The 13444-nt window shown below is 56.4% G+C and overlaps 2 protein-coding genes across 2 annotated transcripts in view; both read left to right on the top strand.

Moving 5' to 3' along the window:
- Positions 1-1265, top strand: part of LOC141917336 (uncharacterized) — a 70499-nt gene extending 69234 nt beyond the window's left edge. Inside the window, exon 5 of the mRNA XM_074810448.1 lies at positions 973-1265. Within this exon, the coding sequence (XP_074666549.1) occupies positions 973-1133 (161 nt within the window). The 3' untranslated portion in view covers positions 1134-1265. The remainder of the gene's footprint in view (positions 1-972) is intronic.
- A 1705-nt stretch (positions 1266-2970) lies between these two features.
- Positions 2971-13437, top strand: LOC141917323 (uncharacterized). Its single transcript, XM_074810430.1, has 10 exons — positions 2971-3049; positions 4380-4734; positions 5788-6077; positions 7063-7375; positions 9075-9719; positions 9901-9944; positions 10031-10087; positions 11297-11743; positions 12650-13045; positions 13352-13437. The coding sequence occupies exons 1-10, from the start codon at positions 2971-2973 to the stop codon at positions 13435-13437; spliced, it is 2712 nt and encodes a 903-aa protein (XP_074666531.1).
- The last annotated feature ends 7 nt before the right edge of the window (positions 13438-13444 follow it).

Raw genomic sequence — 13444 nt, 5'->3', positions numbered from 1 at the left:
CCCCGATGGAGTCTGTCTGTTGCCCGAGCCCATAATGGGGGAGTCATCCCACTCCTCCCCCACATCCTTTGGTTTTACTTTTTCCTCCCCATCCCTGTGGGAGAAGGGATGATCGAGCAGCTGGGTGGGGATCAGGTGCCCTCAGGATTCAAAGCACAACATGGCGCTAACGGGCAAGGCCATGTGGGGTGTGAGGAGGAGAAGGGAAGGGAGGGAGCCGAGCAGGCAGAGACATGGAGTAGGTGGCTGCTCTTCATGTCCCTTAAGAGGGACCAGCTGAGCCCCTTTGGTCTCCCCACAGGGGCTGGGACAGACAAGCAGAAGGAGGAGCAGTGCCAGCCCAGGGAAGAGCAGAGGGGGATGCTGCAAGAGCCCAAAGAGGAGCTCCAGAGCCCCACGGTGGACGTGGAGCACGATGGCCAACAGCAGCCAGATGATACGCAAGGGAGCCATGCACCAAGAACACCCCGAAAATGCTCTTTCAAAGGAACATTTGGTGAAGACTCTCAAGAAGACACAACCCAACCACGGAGTAGCTCCAGAAAGTAGGAGTACAAATGTGAGCACTGTGGGAAGGTCTTCACCTGGGGGAGAAGCCTGCGCTGTCACCAACAGATCCACATTGGAGTGACGCCCTCCAAATGCCAGGATTCTGGGAAGAATTTCAGGGAATGCTGCTGCCTCCTGCATCACCAGAAGACACACACCAAGAAGACCTTTGTCTGCACCACGTGTGGGAAACACTTCTGTGTTAGATCGTACCTCATTGTCCACCAACGCATACACACTAGAGAGAGACCGTACCCCTGCTCGCACTGCGGGAAGAAATTCCAGCAGAGTTGCCACCTCTGGAGGCATCATCAAGCCCTCCATAGTGGTGAGTCCTCGGGGGTTTAGCGTGAGATGTCCCAGGATCTGGGGGAGATGTGGGTGGGGATGGCTTAGTGCAATGGATTTCTCTTTCTCCAGCAGGCACCGAGCACCCAGCTGGAGCCAGGACAAGCACCCCCGGTGCTGAAGGAGAAGTTGGAGAGCAAGGAGGAGCAGACACCGACGGGACAAGGGGATGGCGTGAAGAACACCCATGCAGCCACGAGCAAGCCGGTGGCCCGCACCAAGCGGGGGTCCTCTAAATGCCCCGAGTGTGGGAAGATCTTCCGCTGGAGTAACAGCATGAGACGTCACCAAAGAAATCACACGGGAGAACGACCCTACAAGTGCCCAGATTGCGGGAAGACCTTCAAGGACTTCTCCAGCCTCATCTCCCTCCACAGGGTCCATAAGGGAGAGAGACCGTACAAGTGCCTGGAGTGTGGGGAGTGCTTCAGCCACAGCTCGAGCCTTTCCACGCATCGGAGGACCCACACTGGAGAGAAACCTTCTTCCTGCTGTGACTGTGGGGAATCCTTTACTCAGAAGCAAACACTCATCTTGCACCAGCGGATCCACCCCGGGGAGATGCCCAACCGCTGCCAGCAATGCCAGAAAAACTGAGGAAACTGCGTGTGGCCTCTAAACCCTCCTCAGAGCGATCAGATCAATTAGTAAATTGTCCACAGATTGCAACAATATTATGGTTTTGTACTCTCTGCGCCACTGTTCTCATTCTGGTACCAAAGAGCGTGGGGCTGGTTTTGAATCCGTGGGGAGGGGCCGTCCAAGAGAGCTGCATCTTCTGCCCGGTGGTCGGGTTTTCCCAGTCCAAAGCAGAAACAGTCTGGCTCTGCTCGACCACCGGTATACGGAAGAAAGCATCTTTCAAATGCAGCCCTGTAAAACCAGTATTACTGTCCGGGACCGAGGCGAGGAGGGGATACGGATTCGGGACCACAGGGTGCACGTCTGGAGTTCTCACATTCACTCCCCTTCAACCCTGTACCAACCTGTGTTCAGGAGAGGGAGGTTTTCTCACCAGTAGCATTGGAGCATTGAACTCTGATTGACATTCCCTTCACTGTCCACCTTCCAAAAAGGGTTTATTGTAGGGTCTAGTCCTTTCCGAGCTTCCAGGTGGCTGGCATTTTGTTTCTTCCTTACCAGCTGGGCTCCTGCTTTTAGCTCCATCTTTTCCAGAGTCACATTCTTGGCTCGTCCCGGCGTTCCTGATGGCCACACTATGGCTATTACCGCATTTAATAATTTGTCTGGAATAGTCTCTTCTTTTGCAGGATTCTTCCCAGTTAACCAGCATAGCTGGGCTCTCCGTGCGTTCTCTGGAGGAATATGGAACTGAGCAGAGTCTTCAGAGAAGGTTAATTGTGCATTTAACTTGCAACGTAACTCTCGACCGAGCAATGGCAAAGGCCATTCTGGCACAGAGAGGAATCTCTGAGTTAATTTTGTATCCCCAGCTGAGAGTTCCCTGGTTCTAAAAATGGTCTTAAGGTTCTTTTCCCTGGTGCACCAACACTTACCTGAGTCTTGCATAACGGTCCCTTACAACTAGTCACTACAGAACGGGTGGCTCTGCTACCAATCAGAACATCTGCAATTTCATTCCCCAGCTTAACTGGAACCAGGGGATCGTTTGGGGAGATCTTCACATGCTCCCCCAGTCCCCTTCATTCGGTATCATATTGTGAGAGATGACTTGTAAAAACAGGCCTGCAAGAAACACAGACTGTGAAAGAGATAAAGGATAGCAGGGGGAGTGGGGACCCTCCGAGCTGAGGAATGTCTCAAACATTGACAAGATGAAACTCTAGTCGCGGGGTGGATGGTGTGGAGGTTGAAGCTGATAAGGTTGCCCGAAGAACACAGGATGTGGCTGGAGGGGGGGGCCTGGTGGGGACAGGACGGCTCTGCTTTGGGGCACCTGGTCGAGTTCCAAGGGGCATCTGTCCACTGAATGACCTTTGCTTCATTATCCACGAAATGCATATTAAAGTTAACACCCTGAATATGCTAACAAAGACTAACGATATCATGCTAATTACATCATCCCATGAAACACCTGACCCTTCCCCATCCATGGGGTATGTAGATATTGGGTCAACGTGGGGGATGGACCCAAGGAAAGGGGGTATAAATCGAGGAGGGGCAAAAGGAGGTGGGGCGCTGGAGAGTGCAGTGAAGCGAAGAAGATGGATCCCTCCTGGAACCCTCATGGGTGGGATCGATGCAGGAGCCCAGACCGGTGATCTGTATCCCTCTATTCCCCCCACCTCCCGCCTTTCCTTTTCCTCCTTTCCCTTCACTACCATTAAGCAATGCCAGGCACACTGTATTCCTTGCCAAAACTCATTATATACTCAGCCAATTACCCCGTATCCAATTAGTACCTTGTGGGAAGTTAATAAATGTTTGGACTTTGAGACTTGTCTCGCCGTTGTCCGCTCCGGTGGGGATTTACGAATGTGAGTCACTTGTCTCCCTCCTCTGAGCGGGAAGAGACACACAAACCCTGGCAGAACTCCCCCCAACCCCCCAGAGGGCCAGGGATGGAGATGCACAGCCCCCCATTACCTGCAGGGACATCCCTGAGGGATGGAGAATCCGCATCCAGCCACCCCCAGGGTACCTGCTGCCGCCTCTCGGGTGCTCAGCACCCCCTGCCCGGGGCTCAGCACCCACCCGGCTGCACCCTGTTGTGCTGGTTTGTGTGTGGAGGGGTTGGGAGCGGGGGAGGGGGCTACAGGGGGGGCTCCTGGGAGAAGATGCTCAAAGCTCCCCTGACTCCAAGTCGGACCCGCCCCTGGCCAAGGCCGAGCCAATTAGCGACGGTGGCCACGCCCCTGAGAGGTGTTTAAACAGGGGAAGTGGGAGGGAAATACCTCTGCAAACAACGAGGGTGAGGAAGGACGGCAGGAGGGGAGAGGTGCGCTGGAGCAGAGACTGCCCTGCACCCATGGAGACCCATGGGGGAGCAGATGCCCCCCCAGAGCCCCTGGGAGGGACCCACGTGGGAGGAAGATCGTGGAGGACTGTCTCCCGTGGGAGGGAGCCCACGCCGGAGCAGGGGAGGAGTGTGAGGAGTCCTCCCCCTGAGGACGAAGGAGCGAGGGAAGGGCTGCGTGGAGCTCAGGTGCCCTCGGGGCTCAAAGCACAACACGACACCAACACGCAAGGCCATGCAGGGCGTGAGGAGGAGGAGAAGGGAAGGGAGGGAGCCGAGCAGGCAGAGACATGGAGTAGGTGGCTGCTCTTCATGTCCCTTAAGAGGGACCAGCTGAGCCCCTTTGGTCTCCCCACAGGGGCTGGGACAGACAAGCAGAAGGAGGAGCAGTGCCAGCCCAGGGAAGAGCAGAGGGGGATGCTGCAAGGGCCCGAAGAGGAGCCCCAGAGCCCCACGGTGGACGTGGAGCACGATGGCCAACGGCAGCCAGATGATACGCAAGGGAGCCGCGAAACAAGAAGACCCCGAAAATGCTCTTTCAAAGGGACGTATGCTGAAGACCCTCAGGAAGCCTCAACTCAACCACGGAGTAGCTCCACAGAGAAAAAGCCCAAGTGTGAGCACTGTGGGAAGGTCTTCGTCTGTAGAGGCACCCTGAACCGTCACTTACGGACCCACACTGGAGAGAAGCCCTACAAGTGCTGGGATTGTGGAAGGAGCTTCACACAGAGAGGAAACCTCCTGCGTCACCAGAGGACACACACCAAGCAGAAGCCCTTTCCCTGCACCACGTTTGGGAAACGCCTCGCATGGCGCTTGAACCTTGTCAAGCACCAACGCACCCACACAGGAGAGAGACCGTACACCTGCTCAGAGTGTGGGAACACCTTCCAGAGAAAGTATCACCTCAACAGGCACTGGAAACTCCTACACAATGGTGAGGTCTTGGGTGGGGCTTAATAGCATATCACATCCTGCTCAGCAATAAAATAGAGAGGAGGGGGTTTGGGGGTGGTGGTTGACCAGATTTTGATCAGGAACTGTCTGGGCATCCATCTCCCCATGGGCAGGGGTGAGTGATGGCCTTTGCATTTTTCCGCTGTCTGTCTCCTGTTATTGAACTATTTTTACTCCACCCACGGGGTTTCCTGCTTTTCGTCTTTTCTCCTTCCCGGGTTCACCCCCAGCGGGTGGGAGCAGACAACAGCCCAACCCTGCCCCATCCTGACCTGACCCATCTCCATCCCTGGCCCTCAAGTGGGGTGGGGGGAGTTTTTTCAGGTGAAAGTGCGGACCAAGGTTGGGCACTGGTGCAGGGTGAAGGAGTGGGAGGGATGGGGGAGAAGGACGAGCAGGAAGAGGAAAGATGGAGGAGGATGAGAAGTATGAGGAAGCGGGGACAAAGACAGACAGAGCCATGGGCACCTGTACACACTGACACTGATGCAAACCCACATACAAACACAACCCCCACACCTTCATGTGCCTACACACACACAGACACAGGCCCCGAGCATTTACACACCCACCAATGCTAGAACGGCTCCAGCAACTGGCAGCACCATACTGGGTGGTACTGGTCTGAGTGGGAGCTGCTGGAGTAGGTGGCTGCTCTTCATGTGCCTTAAGAGCCACCAACTGAGCCCCTTTGGTCTCCCCACAGGGGCTGGGACAGACAAGCAGAAGGAGGAGCAGTGCCAGCCCAGGGAAGAGCAGAGGGGGATGCTGCAAGGACCCGAAGAGGAGCCCCAGAGCCCCACGGTGGACGTCGAGCACGATGGCCAACGGCAGCCAGATGATACACAAGGGAGCCACGGAACAAGGAGACACCGAAAATGCTCTTTCAAAGGGACGTATGTTGAAGACGCTCAAGAAGACACAACCCAACCACCGAGAAGCTCTAGAGGGAAGGAGCACAAGTGTGAGCACTGTGGGAAGGTCTTCACATTAAGGAGCAGGCTGGATGAACACCAACGGACCCACACAGGAGAGAAACCCTACAAGTGCTGGTATTGTGGGAGGAGCTTCACACAGAGAGGAAACCTCCGGCGTCACCAGAGGACACACACCAAGGAGAAGCCCTTTCCCTGCACCACGTGTGGGAAGCGCTTCGCATGGCGCCTGAACCTTGTCAAGCACCAACGCACCCACACAGGAGAGAGACCGTACACCTGCTCAGAGTGTGGGAACACCTTCCAGAGAAAGTATCACCTCAACAGGCACTGGAAACTCCTACACAATGGTGAGGTCTTGGGTGGGGCTTAATAGCATATCACATCCTGCTCAGCAATAAAATAGAGAGGAGGGGGTTTGGGGGTGGTGGTTGACCAGATTTTGATCAGGAACTGTCTGGGCATCCATCTCCCCATGGGCAGGGGTGAGTGATGGCCTTTGCATTTTTCCTGTCTGTCTCCTTATATTGAACTATTTTTACCTCCACCCATGGGTTTCCTGCTTTTCTTCTTTTCTCCTTCCCGGGTTCACCCCCAGCGGGTGGGAGCAGACAACAGCCCAACCCTGCCCCATCCTGACCTGACCCATCTCCATCCCTGGCCCTCAAGTGGGGTGGGGGGAGTTTTTTCAGGTGAAAGTGCGGACCAAGGTTGGGCACTGGTGCAGGGTGAAGGAGTGGGAGGGATGGGGGAGAAGGACGAGCAGGAAGAGGAAAGATGGAGGAGGATGAGAAGTATGAGGAAGCGGGGACAAAGACAGACAGAGCCATGGGCACCTGTACACACTGACACTGATGCAAACCCACATACAAACACAACCCCCACACCTTCATGTGCCTGCACACACACACACACACACACACACACAGACACAGGCCCCGAGCATTTACACACCCACCAACGCTAGAAGGACTCCAGCACCTGGCAGCACTGTACTGGGTGGTGCTGGTCTGGGTGGGAGGTGCTGGAGTAGGTGGCTGCTCTTCATGTGCCTTAAGAGCCCCCAACTGAGCCCCTTTGGTCTCCCCACAGGGGCTGGGACAGACAAGCAGAAGGAGGAGCAGTGCCAGCCCAGGGAAGAGCAGAGGGGGATGCTGCAAGGGCCCGAAGAGGAGCCCCAGAGCCCCACGGTGGACGTGGAGCACGATGGCCAACAGCAGTCAGATGATACAGAAGGGAGCCACAGACCAAGAAGACCCCGAAAATGCTCTTTCAAAGGGACGTATGTTGAAGACGCTCAAGAAGACACAACCCAACCACCAAGAAGGTCTAGAGGGAAGGAGCACAAATGTGAGGAGTGTGGGAAGGGCTTCACCACGGGGAGAAGCCTGCGCCGTCATCGACGAATCCACACAGGAGAGAAGCCCTACAAGTGCCAGGACTGTGGGAAGAATTTCAGGCAAACTTCGGAACTCCAGAGTCACCAGAGGACGCACACAAAGGAGAGGCCATATCTCTGCACCACATGTGGGAAATGTTTCTCCTTTAGCTCAACCTTCCGTCTCCACAAACGCATCCACACAGGAGAGAGACCGTACCCCTGCTCCCAGTGTGGGAAGAGCTTCCGCCATTTTCATAGCTTCAGGAGGCATCAGAAAACCATCCACAATGGTGAGTCCTTAGGGGGGGTTTAGCGTGAGATGTCGCAGTCCCTGGTGGAGCTTTGGGTGGGGATGGCCTGGAGAAGCACATGGTGGGGCTGTGCTGGGACTCCTGCTCCCAGCGTGGCAGCAGTGCTGGGCTGGGAGATGGCCCTGGGGATGGATTTGCTCTGTCCCCACGTTGGGTTGAACTAGCGGTGGGGATGGTCCTGCTGGGAGCAGGAGGTTGGACTGGAGACCTCCAAGGAATGGAGCTGCCCTGGAAGAACCTCTTTGGTGCAGGGAGGTTCCTCAGTAAGTCTTGGTGATACCAAATGGCCTCCAAGCACATTTCACAGGTTCGTCTGTGGATGCGGAAGCCTCTCTGCACCCATCCTCCACCACTGCAAATCCCCTCCTGCGTCTTCCCAGCTTGCATTACCCCAGCAGATACTGGGGTTTCCCCTCCGTCCTTGACTGGGGAGGTCCCGTTGGGGCAATGCTGTGCTGGGTTTGTGTGGCGGGGGCGGGGGGGTTTGGCAGTGGGTGACGGAACTACAGCGATGGCCCCTGTGAGAAGCTGCTCAAAGCTCCGCTGGCTCCAAGTGGGACCCGCATCTGGCCAAGGCCGAGCTCATTAACGGCGATGGCTGCGCCTCTGCGATAATGTATTTAAGGAGGGTAAATGGGAAGGGTTTTGGGGACATTGAGGAGGAGTTAGGAGAAGGACATGTCTGCGAACACCAAGGTCAGTGGAAGGAAGGGGAGAGGAAGGGAGGAGGTGCCGGAGCAGAGCCCCCCTGTATCCCGTGGTGAGAGGACAGTGCTGCCCCTCTGCAACCTTGGAGGTCACCAGGGGAGCAGAGTCCCACCTGCAGCCTGGGGAGGCCTCCACAGCGGAGCAGGCGGCTGCGTGTAAAGGAGGCCAAGACTCTGAGGGGACAAGAAGCCCCTGCTGTTGTAGTCCAACACTGGGAGGACTGAAACACGTGGGGTGACCCATGTCAGAGTAGCCTGGGAACGGCTGCAGCCCATGGGACGGACTCAACACCGGGGAATGTTTGTGGAGGAGAGAGGAGCCATGTGGGGCAGGGGCAGAATGGAGAGGAGTCGCCCCCGCCTCTGAAGGAAGAAGGGGTGGACTGACTGCACCCCCCATCCCCTGCCCCTGCACTGCTCAGGGGAGGAGGTAGAGAGATGGGGAACAAAACTGAGCCAGGAAGAAGGGAGGGGTGTGGGGAGGGCTTTAAGATGTGCTAACACTTCTCACTGTCCCATTCTGTCTGTTAAGTGTTGTTTCTCTTAGTGTTTTCAATAAAGTGATGTTCTTTTTGCCAGAATCCTTAAGGGGTGAGCCACCCCTCCCTGCTTTTATCTGCATTCCAGAGCCTTTTGCTTCTCCTTCTCCTTCCCAGCCCTGGGGGAAGGGGTGACAGAATGGCTGGGTTCTGCTCAGTTGCCCTGTGGGCTAAAACCACAACAAATGGCTTTGTCTTTCCCCAGCAGGCAAAAAGAGCACCCAGCTGGAGCCAGGACAAGCACCCCAGGTGGTGGGGAAGAAGTTCTAGAGCAAAGAGGAGCAGACACCGATGGCACAAGGGGATGGCGTGAAGAACACCCATGCAGCCATGAGCAAGCCGGTAGCCCATGCCGAGCAGGGGACCTGTAAATGCCCAGATTGAGGAAGACCTTCAAGGATTTCTCCAGCCTCATCTCCCTCCACAGGATCCATAAGGGAGAGAGACCGTACAAGTGCCTGGAGTGTGCGGAGTGCTTCAGCCACAGCTCGAGCCTTTCCACGCATCGGAGGACCCACACTGGAGAGAAACCTTCTTCCTGCTCTGACTGTGGGGAATCCTTTACTCAGAAGCAAACACTCATCTTGCACCAGCGGATCCACCCCGGGGAGATGCCCAACCGCTGCCAGCAATGCCAGAAAACCTTCTGGACCAGCTCTCACCTCTCCACACACGAGTGTTTCCACACACAGGAGAGCTCCCACACGTGCCTGTTCTGCGGGAAGTCATTCAGTGTGAGCACTGGCTGTCTTGTCCATCAGGGGCCCCACTTGGAGAAGGTGCCCGTGGGCCCTGAGGGGAACCACGGCAAAAATCTTGGGTGGTTTGAGGAAGCAAAACTCATCCAGCACCCTGCAATCAAAATGGAGCGTATGGGATGCTCCTGTCGTTACGTAGGTGCACACAGACGTAGATGGATACACACAGACCCAGGGGGTGTGTACGTCCCTTACAGGAAATCAAAGAAACACCTCTCTTTTTTTTTGAAGTTTCTATCAAATAAAGTGGATTTTGCTCATAATGGGTTTCAGATTTGTGTCCTGTTCATTGAAGAGTGAATAGATTTGGGGGATGCACAAGAGATGGGGAGGGGGGACGCAAGCAGGCAGATGACCCAACCCAACCCAAGAGCTATTCCTGGCCCTATCTCATCCTGCTTCTCAGAGACTCCTCCAGCCTCTCTGCCCTCTGGGGCAGGATGTTCCCCTCTGCTCACACTTCTCTCCCCCCTCCAGGGCAGAGTCGTTAGCCAGACATCCCTTGGTTATGCAAAGCTGGGGTGACTCACCCCTTATCCCCTGGTCCCTTCCTTTGTCCCAACACTCTTCAAGCAGTGACTGACCCTGGCATTGGTCTATTCCCGAGTTCGGAACGAGCAGAGCAGAGAATTTCCTGAAGACATCACATCCCTGGTCCTGCGGGGTGGGGTGAGGTTTGCGGGGGTGTGTGTGAATGTGGGGAACAAGGGCGGGCGCTGGTCTGGGGTGAAGAAGGAGGAGGGATGGGGGAAGGGGAGGACAAAGGAGGGGGAGGGCGAGGGGCAGGAAGAGGGGACACACACAGACAGAACCATGGGCACGTGGGCGGTCGCACCCCCAATCTCCTTCCACACCTGTGCACACCCAGATAATCCTGGGGCGGGGTCGGGGCGTATCCTGCCCGCACAGCCCCCCCTTCCCTGCAGGGATTTCCCTGAGAGATGGAGAATCCACGTCCAGCCGCCCCCCATAAACGGCAGCACTCCTGGGTGTCCCCCCCTTCATCTACCGCAGGCAGGGTACAGGCAGGTACCTGCTGCCGCCTCTCGGGGTGCTCAGCACCCCCTGTCCGGGGCTCAGCACCCACCCGGCTGCACCCTGTTGTGCTGGTTTGTGTGTGGAGGGGTTGGGAGCGGGGGAGGGGGCTACAGGGGGGGCTCCTGGGAGAAGATGCTCAAAGCTGCCCGGGCTCCAGGAATTCGGACCCGCCCCTGGCCAAGGCCGAGTGAATTAGCGACTGCGACTGCACGTCTGGGAGAAGGTATTTAAGAAGGGGAAGCTGGGGGGACGAGGAAGAGAAGGTGGGTGGGAGGGAAATACCTCTGCAAACAGCGAGGGTGAGGAAGGACGGCAGGAGGGGAGAGGTGCTCTGGAGCAGAGACTGCCCTGCACCCATGGAGAGCCACGGGGGAGCAGATGCCCCCCCAGAGCCCCTGGGAGGGACCCACGTGGGAGGAAGATGGTGGAGGACTGTGTCCCGTGGGAGGGAGCCCACGCTGGAGCAGGGGAGGAGTGTGAGGAGTCCTCCCCCTGAGAAGGAAGGATCAAGAGAGGGGCTGTTTGGGGCTCAGGTGCCCTCGGGGCTCAAAGCACAACATGGTGCTAAGGGTCAAGGCCATGGCAGGGTGTGAGAAGGAGGAGAAGGGAAGGGAGGGAGCTGAGCAGGCAGAGACATGGAGTAGGTGGCTGCTCTTCATGTGCCTTAAGAGCCCCCAGCTGAGCCCCTTTGGTCTCCCCACAGGGGCTGGGACAGACAAGCTGAAGGAGGAGCAGTGCCAGCCCAGGGAAGAGCAGAGGGGGATGCTGCAAGGGCCCGAAGAGGAGCCCCAGAGCCCTACGGTGGACGTGGAGCACGATGGCCAACGGCAACCAGGTGATATCCAAGGGAGCCACGCACCAAGAACAGCCCGAAAACGATCTTTCAAAGGGGCGTGTGCTGAAGACTCTCTAGAAAACACAAACCAACAACAGAGAACCTCAAGATGGATGGAGCACAAGTGTGAGCCCTGTGGGAAGGTCTTCACTTTCAGGAGCAAGCTGCAGGAACATCAGCGGACCCACACTGGAGAGAAGCCCTTCAAGTGCTGGGATTGTGGGAGGGGCTTCACACAGAGAGGAAACCTCCTGCGTCACCAGAGGACACACACCAAGGAGAAGCCCTTTCCCTGCCCCACGTGTGGGAAACGCTTCTCCTTTAGGTCGAACATCATCAATCACCAACGCATCCACACGGGAGAGACCCCGTACCCTTGCTCGCACTGCGCAAAGAGCTTCCGGGTAAAGCATCACCTCTGGAGGCATCAGAAATCCTTCCACAATGGTGAGTCCTCAGTTGAGGCTTAAACTCGTATCACATCGTGCTCAGCAATAAAATAGAGAGGAGGGGGTTTGGGGGTGTTGGTTGGCCAGATTTTAGTCAGGAACTGGCTGGGCATCCATCTCCCCATGGGCAGGGTCTTTGCATTTTTCCTCTCTATCTCTCTCTTCCTATTGATATATTATTCATCTCAACCCACGGGTTTTCTTGCTTTTATCTTCTTTTCTCCTTCCTGGGTTCACCCCCAGCGGTTGGAGCAGCCAACAGCCCAACCCTGTCCCATCGCGACCTGCCCCATCCCATCCCTGGCCCTCCCGGGGCTGGGGGGAGTTTTGGAGAGTGTCAAATTGGGGACCAAGGGTGGGCTCTGTTGCAGGGTGAAGAAGTGGGAGGGATGGAGGAGGAGGACCAGCAGGAAGAGGAAGGATGAAGGAGGATGAGGAGTATCACTAACAGGGGACACATACACACAGCCATGGGCACCCATGCACTTGCACCCCCATCTCCTTACACACTTCTACACAATGACACTGATGTAAACCCACATACAAACACCACCCCCACACCTTCATGTACCTGCACACACACACACACACACAAGGGCTCCAGCAGCTGGCAGCACCGTCCTGGGTGGTGCTGGTCTTGGTGGGAGCTGCTGGAGCAGGTGGCTGCTCTTCATGTGCCTTCAGAGCCCCCAACTGGGCCCCTTTGGTCTCCCCACAGGGGCTGGGACAGACAAGCAGAAGGAGGAGCAGTGCCAGCCCGGGGAAGAGCAGAGGGGGATGCTGCAAGGGCCCGAAGAGGAGCCCCAGAGCCCCACGGTGGACATGGAGCACGATGGCCAACAGCAGCCAGATGATACGCAAGGGAGCCATGGAACAAGAAGACCCCGAAAATGCTCTTTCAAAGGGACGTGTGCTGAAGACCCTCAAGAAGACACAACCCAACCACAGAGCAGCTCCAGAGGGAAGGAGGAGTTCAAGTGTGAGCACTGTGGGAAAGTCTTCACTTGCAGAAGCAGCCTGACCTTTCATCAAGGGATCCACAGAAGAGGGAAGCCCTTCAAGCGCCGGGATTGCGGGAAGAGCTTTACACAGAGTGTGAGTGTCCTGTATCACCAGAAGACACACACCAAGGAGAAGCTCTTTATCTGCACCATGTGTGGGAAACGCTTCAGCTCACGGGCAGAACTCATCAAACACAAAGGCACCCACACAGGAGAGGGACCACACGCCTGCTCATACTGCGGGAAGAGCTTCCAGTGGAGGGATCACCTCAGGAGGCATCAGCAAAATCTGCACAATGGTGAGTGCTCAGTGGAGGATTATTCCCATATCATGTCGTTCTCAGCCATAAAATGCAGGGAAGGGGGTTTGGGGATGGGGGTTGGTCAGGAACTGGCTGGGCATCCATCCCCCCATAGTGGGGGTCACTGATGGCCTTTGCATTTTTCCTGTCTGTCTCCTGCTATTGAACTATTTTTACCTCCACCCACGGGTTTTCTTGCTTTTCTTTTCCCCTTCCTGGTTTCACCCCCAGCAGGTGGGAGCAGCCAACAGCCCAACCCTGCCCCATCCCGACCCAACCCATCTCCATCCCTGGCCCTCCCAGGGGGTGGGGGGAGTTTTGTGGGGGTGAAATTGGAGAGCAAGATTGGGAGCTGGTCCAGGTTGAAGAAGGTGGAGGGGTGGAGGTGAGGAGGTA

Source organism: Strix aluco, chromosome 37 (assembly GCF_031877795.1).
Source record: "Strix aluco isolate bStrAlu1 chromosome 37, bStrAlu1.hap1, whole genome shotgun sequence".
Classification (NCBI taxonomy): Eukaryota; Metazoa; Chordata; class Aves; order Strigiformes; family Strigidae; genus Strix; species Strix aluco.
This window is presented reverse-complemented; position numbering and strand designations above follow the sequence as displayed.

Excerpts from the sequence above, each read along its gene's own strand:
- LOC141917323 (XM_074810430.1), top strand. The coding sequence starts at position 2,971 with ATGGGGTATGTAGATATTGGGTCAACGTGGGGGATGGACCCAAGGAAA. Across the intron at positions 9,720-9,900 it reads TGTGTCCTGTTCATTGAAGA|GGCAGAGTCGTTAGCCAGAC; the intron begins GTGAATAGATTT and ends TCCCCCCTCCAG. Across the intron at positions 13,046-13,351 it reads TCAGCAAAATCTGCACAATG|GGGGTGGGGGGAGTTTTGTG; the intron begins GTGAGTGCTCAG and ends TGGCCCTCCCAG.